This window comes from Anser cygnoides, chromosome 11 (genome assembly GCF_040182565.1).
Source record: "Anser cygnoides isolate HZ-2024a breed goose chromosome 11, Taihu_goose_T2T_genome, whole genome shotgun sequence".
Classification (NCBI taxonomy): Eukaryota; Metazoa; Chordata; class Aves; order Anseriformes; family Anatidae; genus Anser; species Anser cygnoides.
The window spans coordinates 7,465,657-7,486,129 of NC_089883.1; the positions used below are offsets into that span (position 1 = coordinate 7,465,657).

The 20,473-nt window shown below is 39.3% G+C and overlaps 1 protein-coding gene across 5 annotated transcripts in view; it reads left to right on the forward strand.

Moving 5' to 3' along the window:
* The window catches only part of AGBL1 (AGBL carboxypeptidase 1), a 440,078-nt gene that overhangs the window by 55,241 nt on the left and 364,364 nt on the right, over window positions 1-20,473 (forward strand). For all 5 annotated transcript variants that reach the window (XR_010834249.1, XR_007166158.2, XM_067003867.1 and 2 more), the window contains 8 exons: window positions 1,674-1,839; window positions 2,864-2,937; window positions 5,656-5,772; window positions 6,759-7,360; window positions 8,988-9,071; window positions 10,029-10,115; window positions 10,480-10,628; window positions 13,901-13,988. Coding sequence is in view for 3 of the 5 variants with exons in the window: in XM_067003867.1 (XP_066859968.1) it covers window positions 1,674-1,839; window positions 2,864-2,937; window positions 5,656-5,772; window positions 6,759-7,360; window positions 8,988-9,071; window positions 10,029-10,115; window positions 10,480-10,628; window positions 13,901-13,988 (1,367 nt within the window). In the remaining 2 variants the exon portion in view is untranslated. The remainder of the gene's footprint in view (window positions 1-1,673; window positions 1,840-2,863; window positions 2,938-5,655; window positions 5,773-6,758; window positions 7,361-8,987; window positions 9,072-10,028; window positions 10,116-10,479; window positions 10,629-13,900; window positions 13,989-20,473) is intronic.

Sequence of the window (20,473 nt, forward strand, 5' to 3'; positions counted from 1 at the left end):
GAAGACTTTTTTTTTTTTTGCATATATCACATACATATCATAGTATCTTGGTAAGAACATTACAGCATCAAAGGTGGAAAGATTAACTGCAGATGCTGAAAAGCAGATCCTGTGAATTCAGGTTAGCTTTACATGAGGTTTCAGAGCTGAGGATTCACTTTTTCCTCATTCACAATATTCTACTACAAAGTAAATGGGAGAGTTTGCACACATACAAAACAACCTCCTCTCTATTTCTCAGTTGTCAAAATAAAAAATGCTTTCTAATACAGTGATGCAACACTTTGCAGTCACCCGTAAACCATGTTATCTTGGAATCTCAGAGCAATTTATGATCAGTAATGAAAGCAGCCCCACAGATTCCCTGTAAGGTATCTGGAGGCTTGTTTACATTTGTAAGTTAATTTGCTATACAGAAAAATGACTTTCAAAACAGTATTCTTGAATAACTCCACGTGTGGAAATTCATTGTCAGTATGAACGTCTTGCTCTTGACTTGCTCAATTCACTTTGAAATAAGTAAAGATGGCTAGCCCAAGGCAGTCATTTACAGTCTTGTGTTCTAGTAAAAACAGAACATTTTTAGTTAGTAAGATATGGCTTGTAAACTATGTAGTATAGTAAACTAGAGTCAAGATTTATTCTGTTCCCAAGTGCAGACAAACTTTTGTTATCTTTCTCTCAATAATGAGCAAACTAAGGCACCCAAGCACCATATGAAAGAGTGAATAAATTGAAGAGCTGGAAGTAGAAAACATTTGTCCTTGGTCTTTTTCTCTAGCCACAATAGGACTTTCATTGGAGATCTTTCAAAATTGTCTATTCTCTCACCCTTGTTCATAACAGCCAGAGATCTAGAAATATGTATTAAGATTCTTGTAGTGAGTCTTGTAAGCATGTCAGTAGATGATTTTTCTAGTCTCCCTACAGGAATCCTGGTTAATCCCACTGAATCTTTTAATGCTGTTCAATCATACATGAGAAAACAGAATAAAATCCTGGAGAAAAAAATAAAAAATCAACACAGCAATTTTCCTGTTCTTGCTTATTAAGAAGCACTTTGTTCTTCTGGCCCATTCCTTGCTCTGCTGAGTTTTTCTTCTCTAGCCAGTGTCCTAACTATGGTCTGTGAGACAGTGGCCCAAAGTGTCTACTCTGCCCTTTTGTCTGTTCCACTTAACTGTGCTGAAGAGAGGCGAACACTTTTAAATGGTATTAGAATTATTGTATTAATATTTCTTTTTCGCCTTATAGCGCATTCATGCTGTTTGAATTACATTCCTGTTCTGGTGGGCTAAGCCATGGTTCCAACTTGATAAAGATATCAGCATGCTCATAAGCGTGGTATAAGCTGTGAATTTCAGAAGGATGCTGCATAGACTCATCAATCTGATGGAGGCTGTATAGATACAATAGATGTGCTGTACTGGGGGGAAATATGAATGGTTTTCTGAGTAGTGCACCTACCAGTTTTAAGCTTCCATGCCCTCCCCCAACCTCAAAAAAAAAAATCAAAAAAACAACAAAAACAAACAAATAACATAAGAAGAAGATGAAAACGTATCACAAATGCATGTTCTGATCAGAAGAACATCTCTTGGAGATCATGTGCAGTAGGCAGAACGATAGTAAGAAACAACCAGTTCTTAACATTGCTTTCCTTTGGTTCACAGGACTGTTTGTCTTGCAAAAATCTGGATCCTATCGTAACCACTGTGACTCAGATTCTAAGAAAGTGCTACCCCAAGGAGCCTCTGCCTGTGGTGTCAGTAAGAAGTTCCTATTCCTTCCCTCTTCCTGGGAATGTCAAGACTGAACCTCCGTGTGTGGGATTTGAAGGTAAATTGCTGAAGGGTGCTTTTGGTAGGAGGAAAAGGAGCATGACATAAGAATTAAATGTGGGATCTGGGGAAGGGAGCCTTGGCAGCATAGTCCTGAGTTTTGTAATTAAAATTAGTCTGGTGGCCTACAGTGGCGCTCAGCAGGGATGAAACTAATTCCACGTCGTCTTGAGGCTTGGAGATTCTGTTAGGAGAACAAATCAGAGAAGATTGAAAGGACCAAGGAAAATAAAATAAATATAAATATAAAAATAAATATAAAATAAAATAAACTATTCTATGATCCAAAATAATAACAGAACAGGTAGGGTATGGCAGAGGCTGGAAATGCCATTGCTCCATAACAACAACAACAGAGAGGGAAGAGCATGACTGTGGGGATGACCTGAGCATGACTGTGGGGATAATGCTGCCCTGCAACTATTTCAGTAAAGAATCGTGGGAAGTATGATCCTTTCTCCTTTCTAAAATACAAGCAGATAGCAGGCAAATTGCTTGAGTAAATGATATGTTTCAGCACTTGATGAAAATAAGAACTCAGGCATAGGCAGGACAGCCACTCCAAAGAAACAGAGACAGCAAACTCCATGACACACACAAGCAATTTCTCTGTTGTTTTCAGTTTCACATGGAAGATGCTCAGATACTATAATGATGATAACAGTAAAACACCCTAATCTAGATAACATGGATTAAGACCATCCTGTAATATCACTGCAGCCAAGCAGAAAATCTCTATTGCTTTGTAATATGAGTTGGATCCATATCGCGGTGATATTTTCATGGTTTTGAAAGGCAGTGCTTGATTCCAAGAGAATAGAGCTTTAAAAACAGGGAGATTTAGTGCCAAATTCATTTATACTAGATTAACAAATGGGATCTGCTTTAATCAAGGTTGTGATGGGTTATAGTTGGAAGGCTTGTGAGCCACGCATGTGAGAGACTGCTCATATTTCTCTGGAGGGCCTGAGAGGGATATTAGACTGAACCCTTTTGGCTCTACCTCTTTTTTGTTTCTGCAGATGACTATGAAAGTGATGGAGAGGAAGAGGTAGAAAAAGACCTGGATAAAGGCGACGTGGAGAGTAAGGAGGAAGTAGGTATATAAACAACAATTTCCTTTATCATCTGTATACTGCAAAATAAAACATTTCATTGTCTATTTTGATATTCTGATAAACCATATAAGCAGAGAATGTAGATATGTATGTAGTCTCATAAAGTACACTGTATGAATAATAAAAGAAGAATACTTGAACGAAGAGAAAGGACTGCCTTTCACTGAAGAGCCCCCCATGTTTATTGTATTAATTGTCACGCTTGTGACCCCAGGTACAGGTTTGGTGACTTCTGTATTCCTGAGACTGCGCAGTGACTGTTAGTATCACATGCACAGTCAGGCATAAATGAGTGATCTTTGATTTCTCTAAGTGTAAATCATCCTCAGTAGAGGATAAATGAATTATCACCCAGGAAACACTAACCTTCATTTTCTTCCCATATCAGAGCATATTTGCTGTATTCACCTATCCTAAGAAAAAGGTTAAATGTTTTAGGCCACACCTGGGGCATTTGAACTTAGATTCCTTCTTTATTTGCTGCTGCACAAAAAACAAATATAAAATGAAATATTCAATACTTATTTTTCCCTTTGCGTTCTCTGACATGGTCTAACTGGCAAAAACAACAACAACAAAAAACAACCATCAGCTGAGGATGAGTACAAACTTCTGTTCTGAAGATACATACAAGCTCATACACAAATGTGAATGAGTGAATGCTGCTAGTAAGTCTTGTCCACAGAAAGTGTTTGGGGAAGGAAAACAAAAGAAATGAAGTTGCAAATGAAATGAAGTCTAATTAGATGTGATTGAGACTTCTGTGGAAGAGCTATATCATTAGTTGCCCTCTTTTTCTCTTCAAGTATTAAACTGATATGTCACCCACTGAGAAAAGTAAAAACAGAAACAAAATAAAACAATACCATTAGTTCACACCATAGTGTCCTAACTTTCCTGTCTGTTATCTATAGATAACAGATAGATATTAGAGCTTGTCAAGATGCTCATTAGGAATAAGGTTTATTGTGAATTTATCTCCTTCTTTAATTAGTTATTCATTCAGAAACAGAGCCTATATGTCTCTCTTCTGTTTCATTATTCACAAGGATTTACTGAGTAGAAGTGAGCAGTGTTTTGTTTGTTTTTGCCTAAGTTTACTCTGAATGAGTTTTAAGTACTATTTGTTGGGTGTGCTGGTCATACATCTCCCATGACAAATCTTTCTAAAGGGAAAACAAGAAGGGAATGAATAATGAACTTTCAGATCACCTTTTTGTATGAGATATCATTTGCACAGCATTTCCTGGTACTAAGATGGTTTACAAACATGTCTGTAGCTAGCCACGCATACTGGGTAATACCAAACAAACAAACTTGGCTCTACACTTCCAGCAGTGACTGTTCATACAATTCTACAAAAATCAAAATTACCACCTCAAAAACAGATCTACATCAAGTTTGAAGTTTTTTCTGCGTTATGTTGTTGATGGTAAATCCTTTAGAATTGACCTCATGTACTTTGACCTGAGATGCTTAGAGGCTCTCACTGCCCTTTCAACTATGCCCAAAAAACAGTTCAAACTGCTCTGAGTACAGCTGTGCCTCAGGGTTTGAAACTCCATAGACATTTTTGCATTCAGGGGAAAAAAATAAATCTGATAACAGCTTCAGAAACTGTTCAGAAACTGTTCAGAAACTATTTATCAGGAGTGAATAAGTTCTTTGCTAGCATTTGGTGGTGCACACTTACGAATGCATGCTGAATTATTAAAATAATCCTGTATTGTAATGACCATTCGATAACGTCATGTCTCCATCTTTCATTCTTGCCTCATCTTTTCCTCGTTACTTAAGCAATGATGGAATGCTTGGCACAGCTTCTTTTTGGTTCTGGAATCTGATATGGAGGGGCTTGCACATCAATTTGATCCTCTACAGTTGCTTTTGAATGTAAAAGTTTCAGATACAATTCTTATCCCTGCTTCACTGATAATATCTAAAAGTGTTTTTTCATATATAAAAATTAAAAAAAAAAAAGATGGAGAGCATAGAAGACGGATTGGGCAAGAGTTTCAAAGATTGTTATTAATAGAATTGAGACAGAAACATAAAATATGAGCAATTGGTTTCTGCAAGCTCAGTGATACTGAGGTGGGCCTTTCTGTTTGATCAGGAGGTGCTCAGAGACACCATTTGGTTATCTATATCAAAGGTAGAAGTAGCCTGGGAGGCCGTTTTTTTCCTTTGATATATTTTGGTAATTTTCTTGGTAAATAGATTTTTTTAAAATTATCATTTCTTTGAACAAAAATATTACCATTTATCCCTGGAATAATATACTTGGTTTTCACGACATAAAGAGAATGGTTGATACGCTTGAAAAGAATTAGTGGCAGTTGGTGTCTCTTATTTTGGAACCTCTCAAGCTGAGCTGCTTATAAATAGGTTCAAGTTTCAGTGAGTGGGTCTTACATACTTTTTGGAAACTAAGTTTTTGGGTTTTTAACGCTACTTGTAGGTAGGTACTTGAATATTAAAGCATCAAATTCCTCTTTTTCACCATCTAGCCTCTACTCTTGTGCCTCTATTTTCCATTCCATGAATTGACTTCAACAACCTTCATGAGTATGGGAGAAATGGTTGTAAAACATACGGTGTCATTAGAAACAGAGAATGTTATGCAGAATAATACTTTTGCAGTCATTTTGTGGGACATGTTCAATATATGTACTTTTTAAATTCTGTTTTTATAGGATTATGACTTGGAGACAGATGTTAACAAATTGAGGTCAAGGCCAGTACTTGACCGGCCAGAGGAAGAGCTTGGACAATACGAAGCAATGTGCCTAGAACTTTTCCATAATTTTCAGGTACAATTATAGCATGCCTTCCTTTACTTCTGAATGCTCAAGAGGTTAAGCAATACTTGAAAGGGAGTAACGACAAGAGAGAACCAGAAGACTATTGCAAAAGGAAACCTAGGTGTCTCATGGGACTGGAGGAAAAAAAAATAAGACTTTTTGTTGCAGCTTATTGGCCTGAATCAAGACTGATAGAAAGGGAGTGATGTTGTTTAGCGCACGTTTGGCTGGATATGGATTAACTAAGTGCTACTGAATCAATTGCCACATGAGAAATCTGTCAGATAATAATTTGTATCTTTGCTGGCAGTTTCAACAGCAATATCAAGATCAGAATGAGATGTGGAAAATAAACGCTGTCAACTAGTGGTTTGAAGGAAGTGATGGAGAAGATTGCATTGCCACTGAGTGAAATGCATGGTTCAAATCATTGCTCTATTGCAGTTTGGGACAAGAAATGAAGAAGGGCGTTGCACTCGTTAAAAGTCTCAGAGAATTTAGGAGAGCTCAAAGCTATGATTCAAATATGAATCTGGAAAGGACCATTGTCTTAATGTATCACCTATACATATGATGCTGTTACATTTATTATGACCATAAGTAATTAAATAGGTTTAAATTATACTCTTGCGTAAAGGCAGGGGTGGAGTTTTGCATGACAGATTAACCTCCTTTAGCCTGCTGTAAGGAAGGCAGCCTTTTGTGAATTATCTTCCCTAATTTGTTAGAACAATTGGTTTTGTTTGGCGATGACTCATCTAGATGACTCAGTCCGATCCTCTTTATATTCTGAGGACTACTGCTGATACAGCTTTGTGGATAGAGAAATTCTGGCAGGTGGTCCATGGGCTGAGTTTACTTTGGATGTCTTATTGGATAAGTACAGTTCTGGGAGATTTGTAAGTATTTTCTTTCTTCCTTGAAATGATTCCTCTGGAAGGAGGAACAATCTGTCTTTAGTTTCTTTTAATTTCTTCTACTTTTTAAATTTAAAGGAGCTTGAATCAGAGTCTGAAGAAGACAAGAGCTTGGAGGACAGGACTGAGAATCTTCCCTCCACTCCTTCTCATTTCATTCCAAGTGACAATTCTGTGAAACATCCAAACTACAGATGGAGGAACCAAAGCGTCACAGAGGCAGGACCAGATCCAGGAGAGAAGAATTTCAAAGTTCCACTGCAGACCTGGACAAAGAAAGAGAAATGCAGACGGGATATAATTGATGAAGAGAGAGACGGTATAGAAACTGTCCAAAATACAGGCTCCTGTGAAAAGGAAAATCCAGCCAAAAGTCATGTGTTTACTCTGCGTCCTCTCCCAAAAGAGGATGCTTGGTACAAAAAAATATTTAATCCTGAATGTGAGGCTTCAACTGATCCTAGTTCTGAAGAGAGACTGGAGACCTCAGACATAGTGACAAACCTTCTGGAGGAGCACCAAGAGAACATCCCGTTCCATAACCCTCACTTCTATGTAGCCAGGGCAAAATGTATCAAGTCCACACCAGCCTACAAAGACTTGGCATTCCCTGATTTCTGGGGTCACCAGCCACCGCCTTGTGGCAAGCCTGTGTTGGAGCGGCAGTATGGGGTTCAAAGGTGATTGTGCTTTAATATAATTAGGTTTTGACTGTCACATTTCTGAATTTCTTAGGAAGTTATAGAACAAGTTTTGGACCGTTTGCCACAAGGAGATAGGCCACAGAGCAGGATGCTTTCATTTAGGTTTTATTCTTGAAGAAAGGAAATTTGTTTCCCACAAATGGGAAAAAGTTCACTTTGGAAAGACAGAAGACTGTCCTTTCAGGATACTTTTTTTAAAAATTATTATTATTTTTTTAACCTTCAGTCTTCTAATCCAGACACCTTTAGTGCATGCAACAAAAGGTTCCCTCTTGTTCTTTGAGGAAAAATCCTTTCTGTCACCTTAGATCTGTGTGTCTATGTCAGGTTATTGTCGGGAATCTTACTGTCAACCCTTCTGCTGCTGTGTCCCTCCTTGCTGAGTCTCTTGCTCTCTGCTTGCTTCATGGGGTCCTCCAGAAGCTGCTTCTCCTCCTCTTGCACATGCACCTGTTTGTGGTGAAGGGTATAAGCAACCACTGCTCTGGAAAGTCCTCCGTGAGCCAGAGAGCAGCAGGCGGGACAAGGCAAGTTGGTTGCTTTCCTTCCCTGCTGCTCAGAATTCTAGGAAAAGACAACATATATGGCATGCAACATGCAGCAAGAAAGAAAACAAGTCTTCCCTCTGGCACGTTGCTAGAGGTTTCTGTTGTTCTCATGTCATTTCAGGTTACAATGGAGGGGAAAGCTGTGTTTTGAAGCTGTGCTGAGAAAGAAAATTCTTCCTATAACAACAGTTTTTTTTTTTCTTTTTTTTTTTCTTCTGTTCCATGTGTGGCTGCATGCAATGACCTCACATTTCTTTTTAGCAGCATAGGGATTTATTACCAGACAACAGAGACTGAACATCAGGGCTCTGAGCTAAACTTCAGAGTTGATCAACAGTAACCAAATGGAATTTGTGAAGACTACTAATTTCTGACCTCTAGAGAGAGAATTCTTTCTGCCGAAAATATAAAATTTAAAAGTCTTATTTAGAGGCAAATTCATTCTACCATCTCCTTGCACTGTTGCTCTAAAAGCTTTGTTTTTATGGTTATAATAACATGTGTAACTATACAGCTAAAATGGAAATCATCATATCATGCTTCAGGGCATAACATGATTGCTGCAAAGGTCAGAAAGTACTTCTGGCATTTCACATCTAAACTTCTTTTGGAATCAGAGAACCTCAGTTTAATAAAGAGTAGAAATTAGCCTCATTTGGAGTCAAGATTCATGGTGAGACAGCCTTACTAGGTCTACAGTTTACAGAGGGTATTTTCTCACGGGGCAAGGCTGGCTAGTTGGAAGATTGAGATTGACTGGGAAGAACTGGGGATAAATCAGACTTGACAGAATACCGCAGAGAATAAAATTTGTACAGAATCAGTCATTTAATCCAAAAGGAAACCTGTGGTAATGGGAATGGAGTAGGAGCTTTCTCTTGGTTAAATAAATACAGATGATGTTCACCTGGAATTAGCACATGGAAATCCTCTTTCTTACCAGTCCTTCAAAAGAATTTCCTAAGCCTCTTCATATTTCTTCTAGAAGACTACCATGTACTGAGACTTCTCACAGTGTCCTTACAATTATTATTATTATTTTTTTTTTTTTGTAGGGACAAAATACTGGATGATGTTCGCCGCTTAATCCAGCCATGTGATGTGATAGGCAGAACTGTTTATGATCTAGATGAGCCCAGGTCGGTAACATAAACTGAATGCTGCAGCTAAGGGGCACAGTCAGTTCTGGGTTAAGAAGGGAGTTCAGTACATGGTTTACCTGATTTACTTCAGATAAAGGTATACAAGAAGTGACCTAGGAGGTAAAGCCCAACATGAAACATCTAATGGAAGAGTAGGTTCCTGGTACATGGCCCTGGGGAAAGGATTTATTTTGGAAGTCCAGTATATTGGTCCAAGAGAGCCTCAAAACTTTTTTGACAGAATAAGAAAATCAACAAACCAAAGGGACTGCATGGTGCCCCTGGATATGTCTGCACTGCACGTGCTGATTTAGAGTAGACAAACAGGTTAGCGCTTGGAAGTGTAGCTATGAATCCAAACAGTCTATCCCCACCCTGAAGTGACACCTAGGCTGAACAGACTTTCTGCTGAGAGTGCATTTGAGCATCTGTACTGCCAGTGTCATAGGCTGTAGATGTACCCTGAAAGGTGTGGTACATTTAAAGGCTTCTGAAAATGTACATCAGAGTTGTGTTCAACCCTGAACAACAGAATTGTGAAGTTGTTCAAGATGATTTTAAGGATTTCCAAGCTTTAGGAGAAGGAAACAATATAGATGTGGGAAGAGTAAATGGAAAGCTTGCATAGAGCTGCCTTGTGTAATTAATGAACTAATGGGAATAAGTCAGCCATGAAAGTAACTGGAATAAAGAAAGTAAATAAGAACTGGGACAAAAGTGAGTATTGGGAAAGGAAAATGAGATAAGATTTAGAATTATTAAGCAGATTCGAGGATGCTGCATTGAATGGAAAGATTATGGATTTGCTCATCTCTTGCTACTTCTAAGGGTCTTGCTTATTAAAAACAAACGAACAAAAACTTACAATTACTTGTACTAGCATACAAAGGGTGCTGGGGAGGACTTGTCTTTGAAGCAACCTGCTATAGGTATCCTTGCTTTGATTTACCGCAGTCACTCAAGCCCAGGCACTCCAGGCTGTCTGACATTCTTCTCCAAGTTTGAATCAGGAAACCTTCGCAAAGCCATCCAAGTGCGTGAGTAAGTACTCCTGCAGTGGCTGTGTCCCAGCCAGTCTTTCTGCTGTGTCTGCAGCATGAAATGCTGGAGTTTTGTTGGGTTCTGAAAGGATCAGCTAAGGAAGTAAGTTTTATGATGCAGAAGTTATGACACCTGCCAATACTTATATGTTCTGAAAGAAAAAGAAGAAAGTAGAGCCCAGGAAGTTTTTGTGTGACTGAAATATGATGAATATTTCATGATGTGTTTGGGTGCTGCTGGTTTGATGGAGCTCTTTGGCTCTTACAAGTTATTAATGAGTTTGTTTGTACAGCCTGCTCTTCTTGGCAGGTTCAGTGGCAGATTTGGGTGTTCATGGACACTGTTTCTTTGTCTTCCTTAACAGGTTTGAGTATGACTTAATTATGAATGCAGATGTGAACAGCAACCAGCATCACCAGTGGTTCTACTTCGAAGTCCGTGACATGAAATTAGCAGTTCCCTACCGCTTCAACATTATCAACTGTGAGAAGTTCAATAGCCAGTTTAATTATGGTATGAGTCTTTGGGGAATTGGGATACTTTTCTGTTCACATTAATATCTTTTTCATGCTGTAAAGGTTTCAAAATTTCCATGTCTATAAGTAAAAGGGAGACTTTAAGTTTCATTTTACTTGCCCTGAAATCCACTGAAAGAGTTATTTTACATTTGACAAAGGACCTTTCTGTATCCTCAAGAGGACTGAGAAGTGAACTGAGTATTGAGAGAGGATTTGTGGAAAAAATATTCATTGTTCTGTGATTAGTGACCAGAACCGAGAAGGAATGGCACTGGGTTTGGGAGAGGAGAGAAGAAGGATCTGCTGAGATTAAATGAGCAGAATAGGACTGGAGAGCTCTTCTAAGATTTAAATAAATGTGGGTAATGCTTAAATATCCATGATTCCTTGGGTTTATCCAGAAAGACATCTCTGTCTTCAAACATCATAAAACCTCTGCTGATTTAAAAAATAAATAAAAAATCAATAACTAGCTGTCTTTGAGCGCCTGTCATAGTCCATAGTTAAGGAGAAAGGTTGCATTGCTTAGAAATAGGCAGGACAAATCCCAGCTTTCAATGCCTGTTTTAGTAGAGAAATTATTTTATCTGTATGAAGATTGTGGGTTGAATTCTGAGCTGGCATAGGCTGTTTTTAAAATTTGTTTCCATGGAGCTGTGTTAATTTACACCAGCTCAAGACCTGACTCAGAATGTTCAATAAGTCCTTAATATCAGACTCTGCATTCCTCTGAAGCTCTGTGGATACATCTTTCAGCATTACAAGGGGAACTCTCTCAGGATCAATGTACCTAAAACAAATAGCACTGGGAGCTGGAATGACTTGTCACTTGTATTTGTGAAGCTGTCTGGATGAATGGCATAATGAATTATAAGGCACTTACTCTTTAGCCCTAAGGGCTGGAGTTCAAGTATTCATATAGATCCCAAATGAAAACAATTTTTTTGTTGTCATCTTATTCTGCTTCCCTGAATTACCACCATTAAAAGTGCTGTGTCTGGTAGCAGTCTGAATATGAAGTACTTTGGGGTCTTTCCCATTGCAAAACCCACTGTCACCTTCAATACAGCCACTGGTGGCTCCATAGTTAGAGATTCTGGCTTTTATTGGTGGAAGGTTACTTGTTAATCTGCTATTTTGGCTGTTGTCAGCATTTATCACCTCATTTTGTATATCTGAAATTGGACATGATTTGCACATTGAAGCGTATAATGAAAAATACTTATTTGGAAGAAAAATATGAAAATACCTTCCAATGTAATGAAGTTAAGCCATGGCTTGGTTTTGTATGGCTTGTTAAGGCATTTCGTCTGTGGTTTGATTCCGCTGCTTTGAGAAGGTACTCAGGCTCTAGCTTATCTGGTATGGCTGAGCAAGGCTCACCGCCTTTTCCAGCACATGCACAATATTTACACAAACTATGGGTACAAGATATTGCTTTCCTGCTTTATTTCCTTGACACTTTCCTGTACTAATGCCCATGCTGTAAGACTAGGAGCTTCCAGTCATGATGTAGTGCCAAAGTGTAATGGGTGTCAATACTTCACAGCTCCTGGTCACTAGTCTGTTTTCTTCCCTTCCCTTTTGATCTCAGTTAGATGGCACTATCTAATTCTCACACCAGCGAAAAAGGATATTTCATGAAACAGTTGTGATGATGAGCAAAGCAAGTCAGGAAGTGTGGCGTCCAACTCCCTCCTTCCTTTTTTTCCACCAACAAATTCTACCCTGGAAAATATTGATATTGTTCTCAGAAGCCTGATTTGTGTTTTAAAACTGAATGTTTCCATGAGGAAAAGCTGTTTTTCTTTTTGGACTGAATTAAGATGGCAGACCACTATCAATCACCGCTCTGAGGCAATTCAGTGTGTATGTGCCTTTGTGCTCAGAGAAGGGCAGGAGCTGGAATTTAGAATGTTTACGGAATTGTAGATCTTGAGCCTTGTATTCCTTGTCTAATGAACTGGGCTTCTGGGCAGGTTTGTGTCTCCCACAGCTCACTATGGCCCATGTCCTGGAACCAAATGTAGGATGGCTTATGTACGTGGCTCTGGTTCAGAAAACAGCAATTGAGAGGTTACTCCCAGCTGTATGCTAGCTACTGCTACCCCACAGCCAAAGGTGAGCTGGAAAGGCATTGCTGCCAGTACACTTGCCAGCTCTTAAAGCTCTGGGGAGATTAACAGAGAAACCTAAACAAAGACAGGAAACTGAATGGATGCATATGGAAATACATCATCAGGATGGATGACTTTCAAGTACCACCACCTCACGGCACAAGAACAGTCAAGAGAAGGGTTGTGCACTATGTTGTGCATAAATATCTGACAGGAGTATCTGTAAGGGTGTGTTTTACCCTCTCTAAATTGTGTTTTCCCGGAGGAGTCACCAGTGCCACTGCCGGGCCTAGCTGTGGCTGTGGTGAGGCCTGCTGCAGAACCAAGCGGAACTGACCTGGGGCGGTCTGGTTTCTCCTTGCAGCGCTGCCCACACCTTGCTGGGGACACCCAGTCCAGAGAGCTTCACTGGTGTACTGTACCGGTAATGGGGCTGGCAGTTGTGTGAAAGAATTTGATAGAAAAACTGCCTGCAAATGGACCGGCATCACGGAGCTGGGAATAAATGTGTGCGCAGTTCAGACTGAGCCTCATACCCCGGGGCCTGAAATGGTAATATTTTGGAGGTCAGGAAGAAGTCATCTTCCGATATAATATGGTACAAAGACAGATAGTATCATTATCAGCATTTATAACATAACCAGTATTATTTAGGTCTAATGGAAAGTTTAAAATTGTACTCTAGGACGGTTAGTTTTGCTTGTTGCTTTCTGAAGGTGTGTTACTAGGTGCACCACAGGCCTCTAATGTTGTGGCAGGCTTAAGGATTCAATAACGGTGCAGCCAAGCATGAAATACTGGACTAGCCAAATCACTGATCTGTTTGATATGTTGATTCTTATTCTTTTCTTTTCTCCCTTCTTCTGTTTGCTTGTAAACAGAGCAGCTTGAAACTCTCCTCTGCAAAGGCCAGAGGGATAATTTATTTTCTAATGAACTCCATTCAGCTCACTTCTGGCAGTGTTTTTTGTACTGACATGGCTGCATCAGAACCAAGCATGGGGTTTAGGAAAACGTATTTACTTTGCATAAGCTATCTGCAGAGAGCACAGACAAAATAATGATCCTTCTTGTTTTCCCTTTTCCTCTCCATCCTTGCCTTTTCCAGCCGGGGAGGTCATGTCATTTGAAACTATCTTGTTTTATGCAGGCATGCAGCTCGTTATGTATTCAGTGAAGGAAGCTCTCCTGGGCAGGCCTCACTGGCTTCGAGCAGGCCATGATATCTGCTACTACAAGTAAGTGCATTTTTGATGAATAATTTGTAGCTTCCCTTCTCCTCAGTTCCCCTCCTGTTAACTGTATTGATGTTGTTAACCTTTAACCACTAGTGTCACATTTTAAATGTCTCTAAATTAATGTTAGTTCTATGTGTTATGTGCCTCCAACTTCAGGAAACAGTTAAAAGTGAGATCTCTAAATTAGATGCCTGAAGAGAAACAAGGCATGTGCAGAATTCTCTTCCCTAGAAGGAAGACACCTTGTCTTGATAGCACAAACAATAGTGATTAGCCTTGCCCACTGCCATATGGGAACTTTTATCTTTGTCTCAGGGATCAGAAAACAGGGGTGTAAAGCAGTTCTGACAAGCTTAGGGCTGATACTTACATCAACTGCCCGAGTCTCAGGCTGTTTCTGCAGTTTTCCAGAGTCTCAGAAAAATGCTAAATCAGTCTCATCTTCAACTTACATTTGACCTGGAGCTTGATTCATGTGAGATTCTCTCACCTACGTATCTCATTTCCACATGGCAAACTGATCCCATATACATACATCCTGGTTATTACAGTCAAAGAAGAGAAGTGCAGGACTTAGTTTCAGTAGGTTGAATGAATACTTTTTGTTTTTCTCAAAGCTTCTAAAATGTTATCCACAACACTTACTAATTATTTTGCCGGTGAAGATTGAACGGGTTTTCAGGACTAGGATAAATGGTGTGTTTTGTGTTAGTCTCGACAGAGTTGAAGGTTAAGGGACAAAATGGAACAAGCAGGAAAATTATAGGGGTGAGTAAGGTATTTGGTTGAGTACCTGTGTGGGGGATGTCTGGGAATGATGTAGCCTGGGGCAAGGCAAGCAGGAAGAGGAGCCCCCTGCAGGAAAGAAGAGGTCAAAAATAGGTAGAGCATTATGGGTGAAACTCACATACCTTGTAATAAAATACTGCAGCATTTTGGGTTAATTAACTACTTTATTCTGGCTTTACCTATGATGACCTGAAAGCTGGGACTGAGAGTGCCTGAGTGACAAGCCTTCCTGGTTTTTTTTGTTCTTATAATTCCCCTATTGTTTTTTCAGTCATGATGCCTGTTCACCAATTTGCATCACCAAAATGCCTCACTGTCTCAAGACTCTGTGGGTACTGTATTAGGCAATGTATAAACAAAAGAAAAGTCTGATCCTTGCCCGAGACACCTTGTAGTTAAAATATAGGTCTTGGGCTACCAAGTAACTACAGACTGAGAAATGCATGAAAACTGAAAGAAGTTAACACAATTAATAAAAATAACTGGCTGTGGCAAGATAAGTAGTGCTGTTAGGACAGAACTGAATTCTTTCCATGTAGTAAATTATATTAATTTCTTCATGAGCTCATGTGATGAGGCTGATTTTAGAAACTGAAGTGAAATAATGGGCTTTCTCCTTGTAAGAAGTTGTATTTTTGTTGTAGTTAAAATTTTTGCTGTAAATGTTAGAGATGGCTACGTTCACAAATGGATTTGATGAGACAATAAGCCCCTACAATGACAGCGGGTTGCCTCTCAGAGGTAGCAGAACCTCAAATTTGTGTCGCTGAAGATGGGGAAGAGGGAAAAAATCTCTGTTGTAATGTCTTTTCTTTTGGTGGACAAGATATGTGTCTAAGGGTGAGATTATCCTCTTTCAACCTGGCATGTTGTTTGCAGCAATGAGTTGCGATTTCATTTTGTTCCAAATACTCCTTACTAATCTTATTCACCTGACCTTTTCGACCTCTGGAGGTGTTCTCTCAAGAGCTAGTGTACTGTGGTGCAGTGGTTTCCCTTTGCATGCCTGTAACCTCTGGCTTCGAGTATCTTCTTTTGGATGCACGACAGAATGGGCAGCATCAGCAGGTGCAGGTTGGGCAAACTTTACATGCTGATTACCATGGCAATGGTTTCTTATGTCATTAACAAGACGGTTATTGTGTAGCGATTAAACAGCAGCTGACTTCCAAGATTAAGCCGTGATTGTACAATTAAGCAAGTAATCAGATTCTTGTTCAGAATATGAGAGAGAATAGAGTCTTATTGATTCGGTGTTTTCTAACTCTACATTGGATTATATGTCAACATGTTCATTTAGGGAAACTGCTCGTTGTCCCATCTACTGTTTATTCCAGTTTTATATATATTCTTGTATGCACATATACGTACATATGTATACATATACGTACACATACGTACACATGTACTCTCACTTTTGCTGAAATTCTAATAATTTTGTTCTAGTCATTAACAAAGAGGTTCCCACTCAAGAGAAATTGTACTATGGCAGGGAATATGAAGAAAGTATGTATGTGGTTGCTGAGATTACGGTTTCCAGAATAGGAGTTGGGATTGCTGTAGTGACACCACGCTGCTTGTGTTTTTGTGAAAGCAGCTCACTTCATTTCTATTCACCCTAGTCACATGTATCCTCGGGGAGGTCCTGGCAGATTTTGAAGGGAACCTCATCTGGTTACTTTTACCAGGGGTTATTCGTGATTTTGGAATGCCCTTAACTGCTTTTGCTGCACAGCTCTGATTGAGAGCAACCTCTGAGCTGAAGGACAGTGGGAGGAAATGCACATTCACAAGATGTCTGGGTGATGCACGCTGGCTGATCTCTGCTGACATTCATCTTCACTGAAGATGGGATAGTTCACTCATAAAGATGAATGTTGTGGCACAGCTCTGTCACTGCGTACCTTTCTCATATGTCTCATGAGAGAGTTTTTATGTTACAGAGAATATTAGCAGTGCTCTTGTCAAAAGGAAGCAGAGTGACACTTCTGCTCTACTTTATTGCCTCTCCATGAAGTGACAGGATACACCCATGATAAACAGAGTTGCAGTTACTATAAGATCATCTAATTCACTTGCTGTCTTGGCAGCTTTTATGTACTGAATAATATTCCTTTCCAGCAAATTATTTAAGGAACAATGGCAGCATGCTGAACTGGAGACAATGTGCTTGTGCCTTTTGGTTTCTTGTCTCATTCTAGGCATATTATCTAACCTCCAGTTTTCCAGACAATAGTCAGTTCACAGATAGTAATGAGGTACATGGAGTGTTTTGTTCGCACATCACCACAAAAAACTTTGCTATTTGGTGATCACAGTGGTGTCAGAACTAGGTCTTTTTTTCTCTTCAGCATCTTTGTGATCACATAAGAAATCATAATTAGCAGATCACATCTCAGTTCTAATGATACCTACAAGAGTGCTGAGACACTGGTAGTGCCTGACAATCACAGTGTGAGTGTAGGCCTTAATAGCAAGATAGTAATGGGAATATTCTGCATTGAATGGGATTCTGCCTACAATTTAGAAAATAAAGATGACTTAACGTGAATTAGCCCTTGAAAGGGAAGTTGTGCTTTTCCAGTTTCAAATGTATCAGGCCCCAGATAACAGCTGAATTTATGTATGACCCATAAATTCTTAAAATACTATTATTTTACAGTGTAAACCAAAGTGTTATTGAAGCATACTGTGTGTACCACACTTGGATGTAAGAAGATCAGGTCATGTTGTAAAGTGAGGATAGCAGATTCCAGATGGTATATGGATTTTGGACAAAGGGAATGCATCAGTGGTGAAGTGATGAACAGTTACTTTTCAAATTAGTCTCTTTTAGATGGTCTGGAAATCTGGGATATAGATATTTTCTTCTGCCCATTTAATTTACATTGATACAATGCTGTTTTCCATCGCTTACCAGTGCTTCTTACTATTCTAAATATTGCAGACAGGGAGTAAAGGGACAAGATGAGCAAGACATGTAGTTCTTTTATCATTTGGTGCTTTTGAATTCCTGAGTTACAATCCAGCTCCTTTACTGACCTGCCTCTATCTTGGCCAAGTAGCTTCACCTGTACGTGTCTCAGTTTCCCCGTCTATAAAAGGTGAATAATTAGAGTCACTTATCTGCTACCCAGAGAATTGAAACAGATAAATGGGAGGCAAATTTTAATTAGATAATGCTTGCAAAGGTCATTTAAGCTCAAAAAAATTACTGTATAGAGTAAATGATAAGTATTATTATTAATTAACTTTCCATCACAGCTGTATTAGAAATATACTACCTGTACATTATTTCTTAAGTAGAGCAGCAAGCAAAATGATTTAACGATTATAAAGTGACTGAAAGGCACAGTAGATACAGCTTGCATGCTGATTTAAAAAAAGAAAAAGGAAAAAAGAAAAACCCTTTTGTCTCTTATTTCGTTTCTAATAACAAGTGTATTAGCTTCTGGAAAGCATGTGAGACTTTGGGAACATTTTTGGAAAGAGACAAATAAGGTAGTGAGGACCCAATGTTGCTATGGTCTTTTTTGTTTCCTTCCCTCAGGATCAGACAGAAGAAAAGTGAAAATACATTTACACTTTCCAGTCAGAAAATGAGATCCTGCTGAATGGTGTTTCAGTTCATTAGGAAAATTGTATCATCTGTCAGTGATACTCAAGAGTCATGGTCAGGATTAGGTCCTCATCCTGCAGGGTGCTCTAGAAATGCACAGGGAAAGGCAATCTCAGCTCCCGTAAAAGTAGACAAGGATAGGTCAGGACATGTGCGTGGAGGATAGCACTGATGCTCACCTACTGAGATAAATCTCATGCCAGTGTTACAACGCTAAGTGGGCTGCAACACCGGCAAAGCCCAGAATAATAGCCTCTTCCTGGCTTGCTGATTTGGGTTTCCTGCTGCTATGGTAGGGTTGAAAAAGGGGTGATGAAGAAAAAGTATCGGTCTGGTGGAGTAACAAGGAGGCAATAGAGCCATCTTGGGGTGTCAGCAGTGGAAAGAGAGAGGGAGGCAAGGAAAAAAAATGCTGTTTTTAAAGTTTCCTTCAAAAAGATTCAGAGCTACTGCATTTTATGATGGATTGTGAGGAGACCAGATTATATGCAGGTTGAATACATGATCATTTATATTGCTTACACATAGGTATTTTTTCTTTTTAATGTATGAGTGAAGAATGTTGAAGCCTTAAAAAACCACTTGTAACCTTCCTGTTACTACCAGACAGTTCGCTGTAGATTGAAGTAGGTGTCAAGAAGTGATTAAAAAATCTAGAAATATCTGTTCTGGGTGGGTGGTTTTCTGGAACTGCAGAGGTGCACAAAACAAGAATGAAATGTGATGCTAAGCAGCGAGGTTTGAGAGCTATGCATCTATACACTCGGGATCGTGAGATCTGTCAAGAGTAAGGAGCATGGACTGCCAGGTTAGTATCAAAGTCAGAGGTGCCTGGTGGTGCAAAGCTTCTGGTTTAAGTGTCTATTTTGTACAGGGAGAAGCCTTTACTGTGCCATTAGGGACAGGCAGGAATACTTTCCCAACTGGGCATGGAAGACATGTAGGCAGTATCTTTCTGCAAAGTCCTGCTTCTCCCAACCTCTCTGACTACAAATACAAATTTAGGTGGAAGAACTCAGAAGATCTCAGCACTTTGTGAAAGTATTTCATAAGTAATGTTATCTAATTTTCCAAGTGACACTGAATATAATAGAGTCCAGGGAGATTAGTCCTTTCCCATTGTACAAGAAATGGTTCTTAATTATCCTTTACTGAAAAAATTAACAGGAACTAAGTCAAATGGTATTGTCCTGACCTTAAAAACAAACCACCACCAACAAAACTTCAAATCCTGGACCCACTGAAACATAATAGCTAGGTAGATGTTTCTATATATGTTGGATTAATTGCATTTTTATCTGACTCTTTGTCCAATATTAAGGTGGTTTATTTGCAAGATAAATATTGGGGTGAAGGGTTCAAATCATGTGGGTTAGGAGGATAAAATCATAGGCTTTTCAGTTTTCCACTGTGACTCAGTGTTCCTGTACTGTCTATTGATCCACTCAATGTCATTCACCCCCACGTGTTCCTAATGTTAAATTCAGGTGAAAAAAACAGCAGCATTGTATTGTGTCTTCCTTATGAAGAAGAGATGATTATTTAGGAGAATTTGGCAAGAATAATTATCTTTTTCTCTCCACCCCTTTGAATAAGAATGAACAGCAGCAAAATAAACTAGTATTGTAAATTTCAGGAGCTGAAATTGCATCTTTTGGTTGCCGCCTCTATTTTGCATTTTAATGCAACGTTGATGATAACATTTGTCAAAGAAACCTCACAGTCCTTCAGAATCAGAAGGTTCCACAACCACATAATTGGTGCAATGTGGGAAAAATATTGTTTGAAATGTACTTATGGATGCAATTTGCTGTGAAGCTTCTCCCTAAAGTGCATGAATTGTCTCTTCATCTCTGCTGAAAGAAAACTTTCTTACTCAGCCTAAAGTCATCTCTTTATCAGAATAAATCTCCTGCAAGAGTAGATTGGGAAGGGATTGAGAAGCTCCCTTTAAAATTTTCTAGTTTTAATGAAGGAAGTGTCAAGTGCCTGAGAGTAGTGATCGGCCTTGGCGGCCCTGACCAGGCTCACCTGTGGCCTCCACTGCCCAAACCCTTTGCCCATGGGCCCAGGAGCT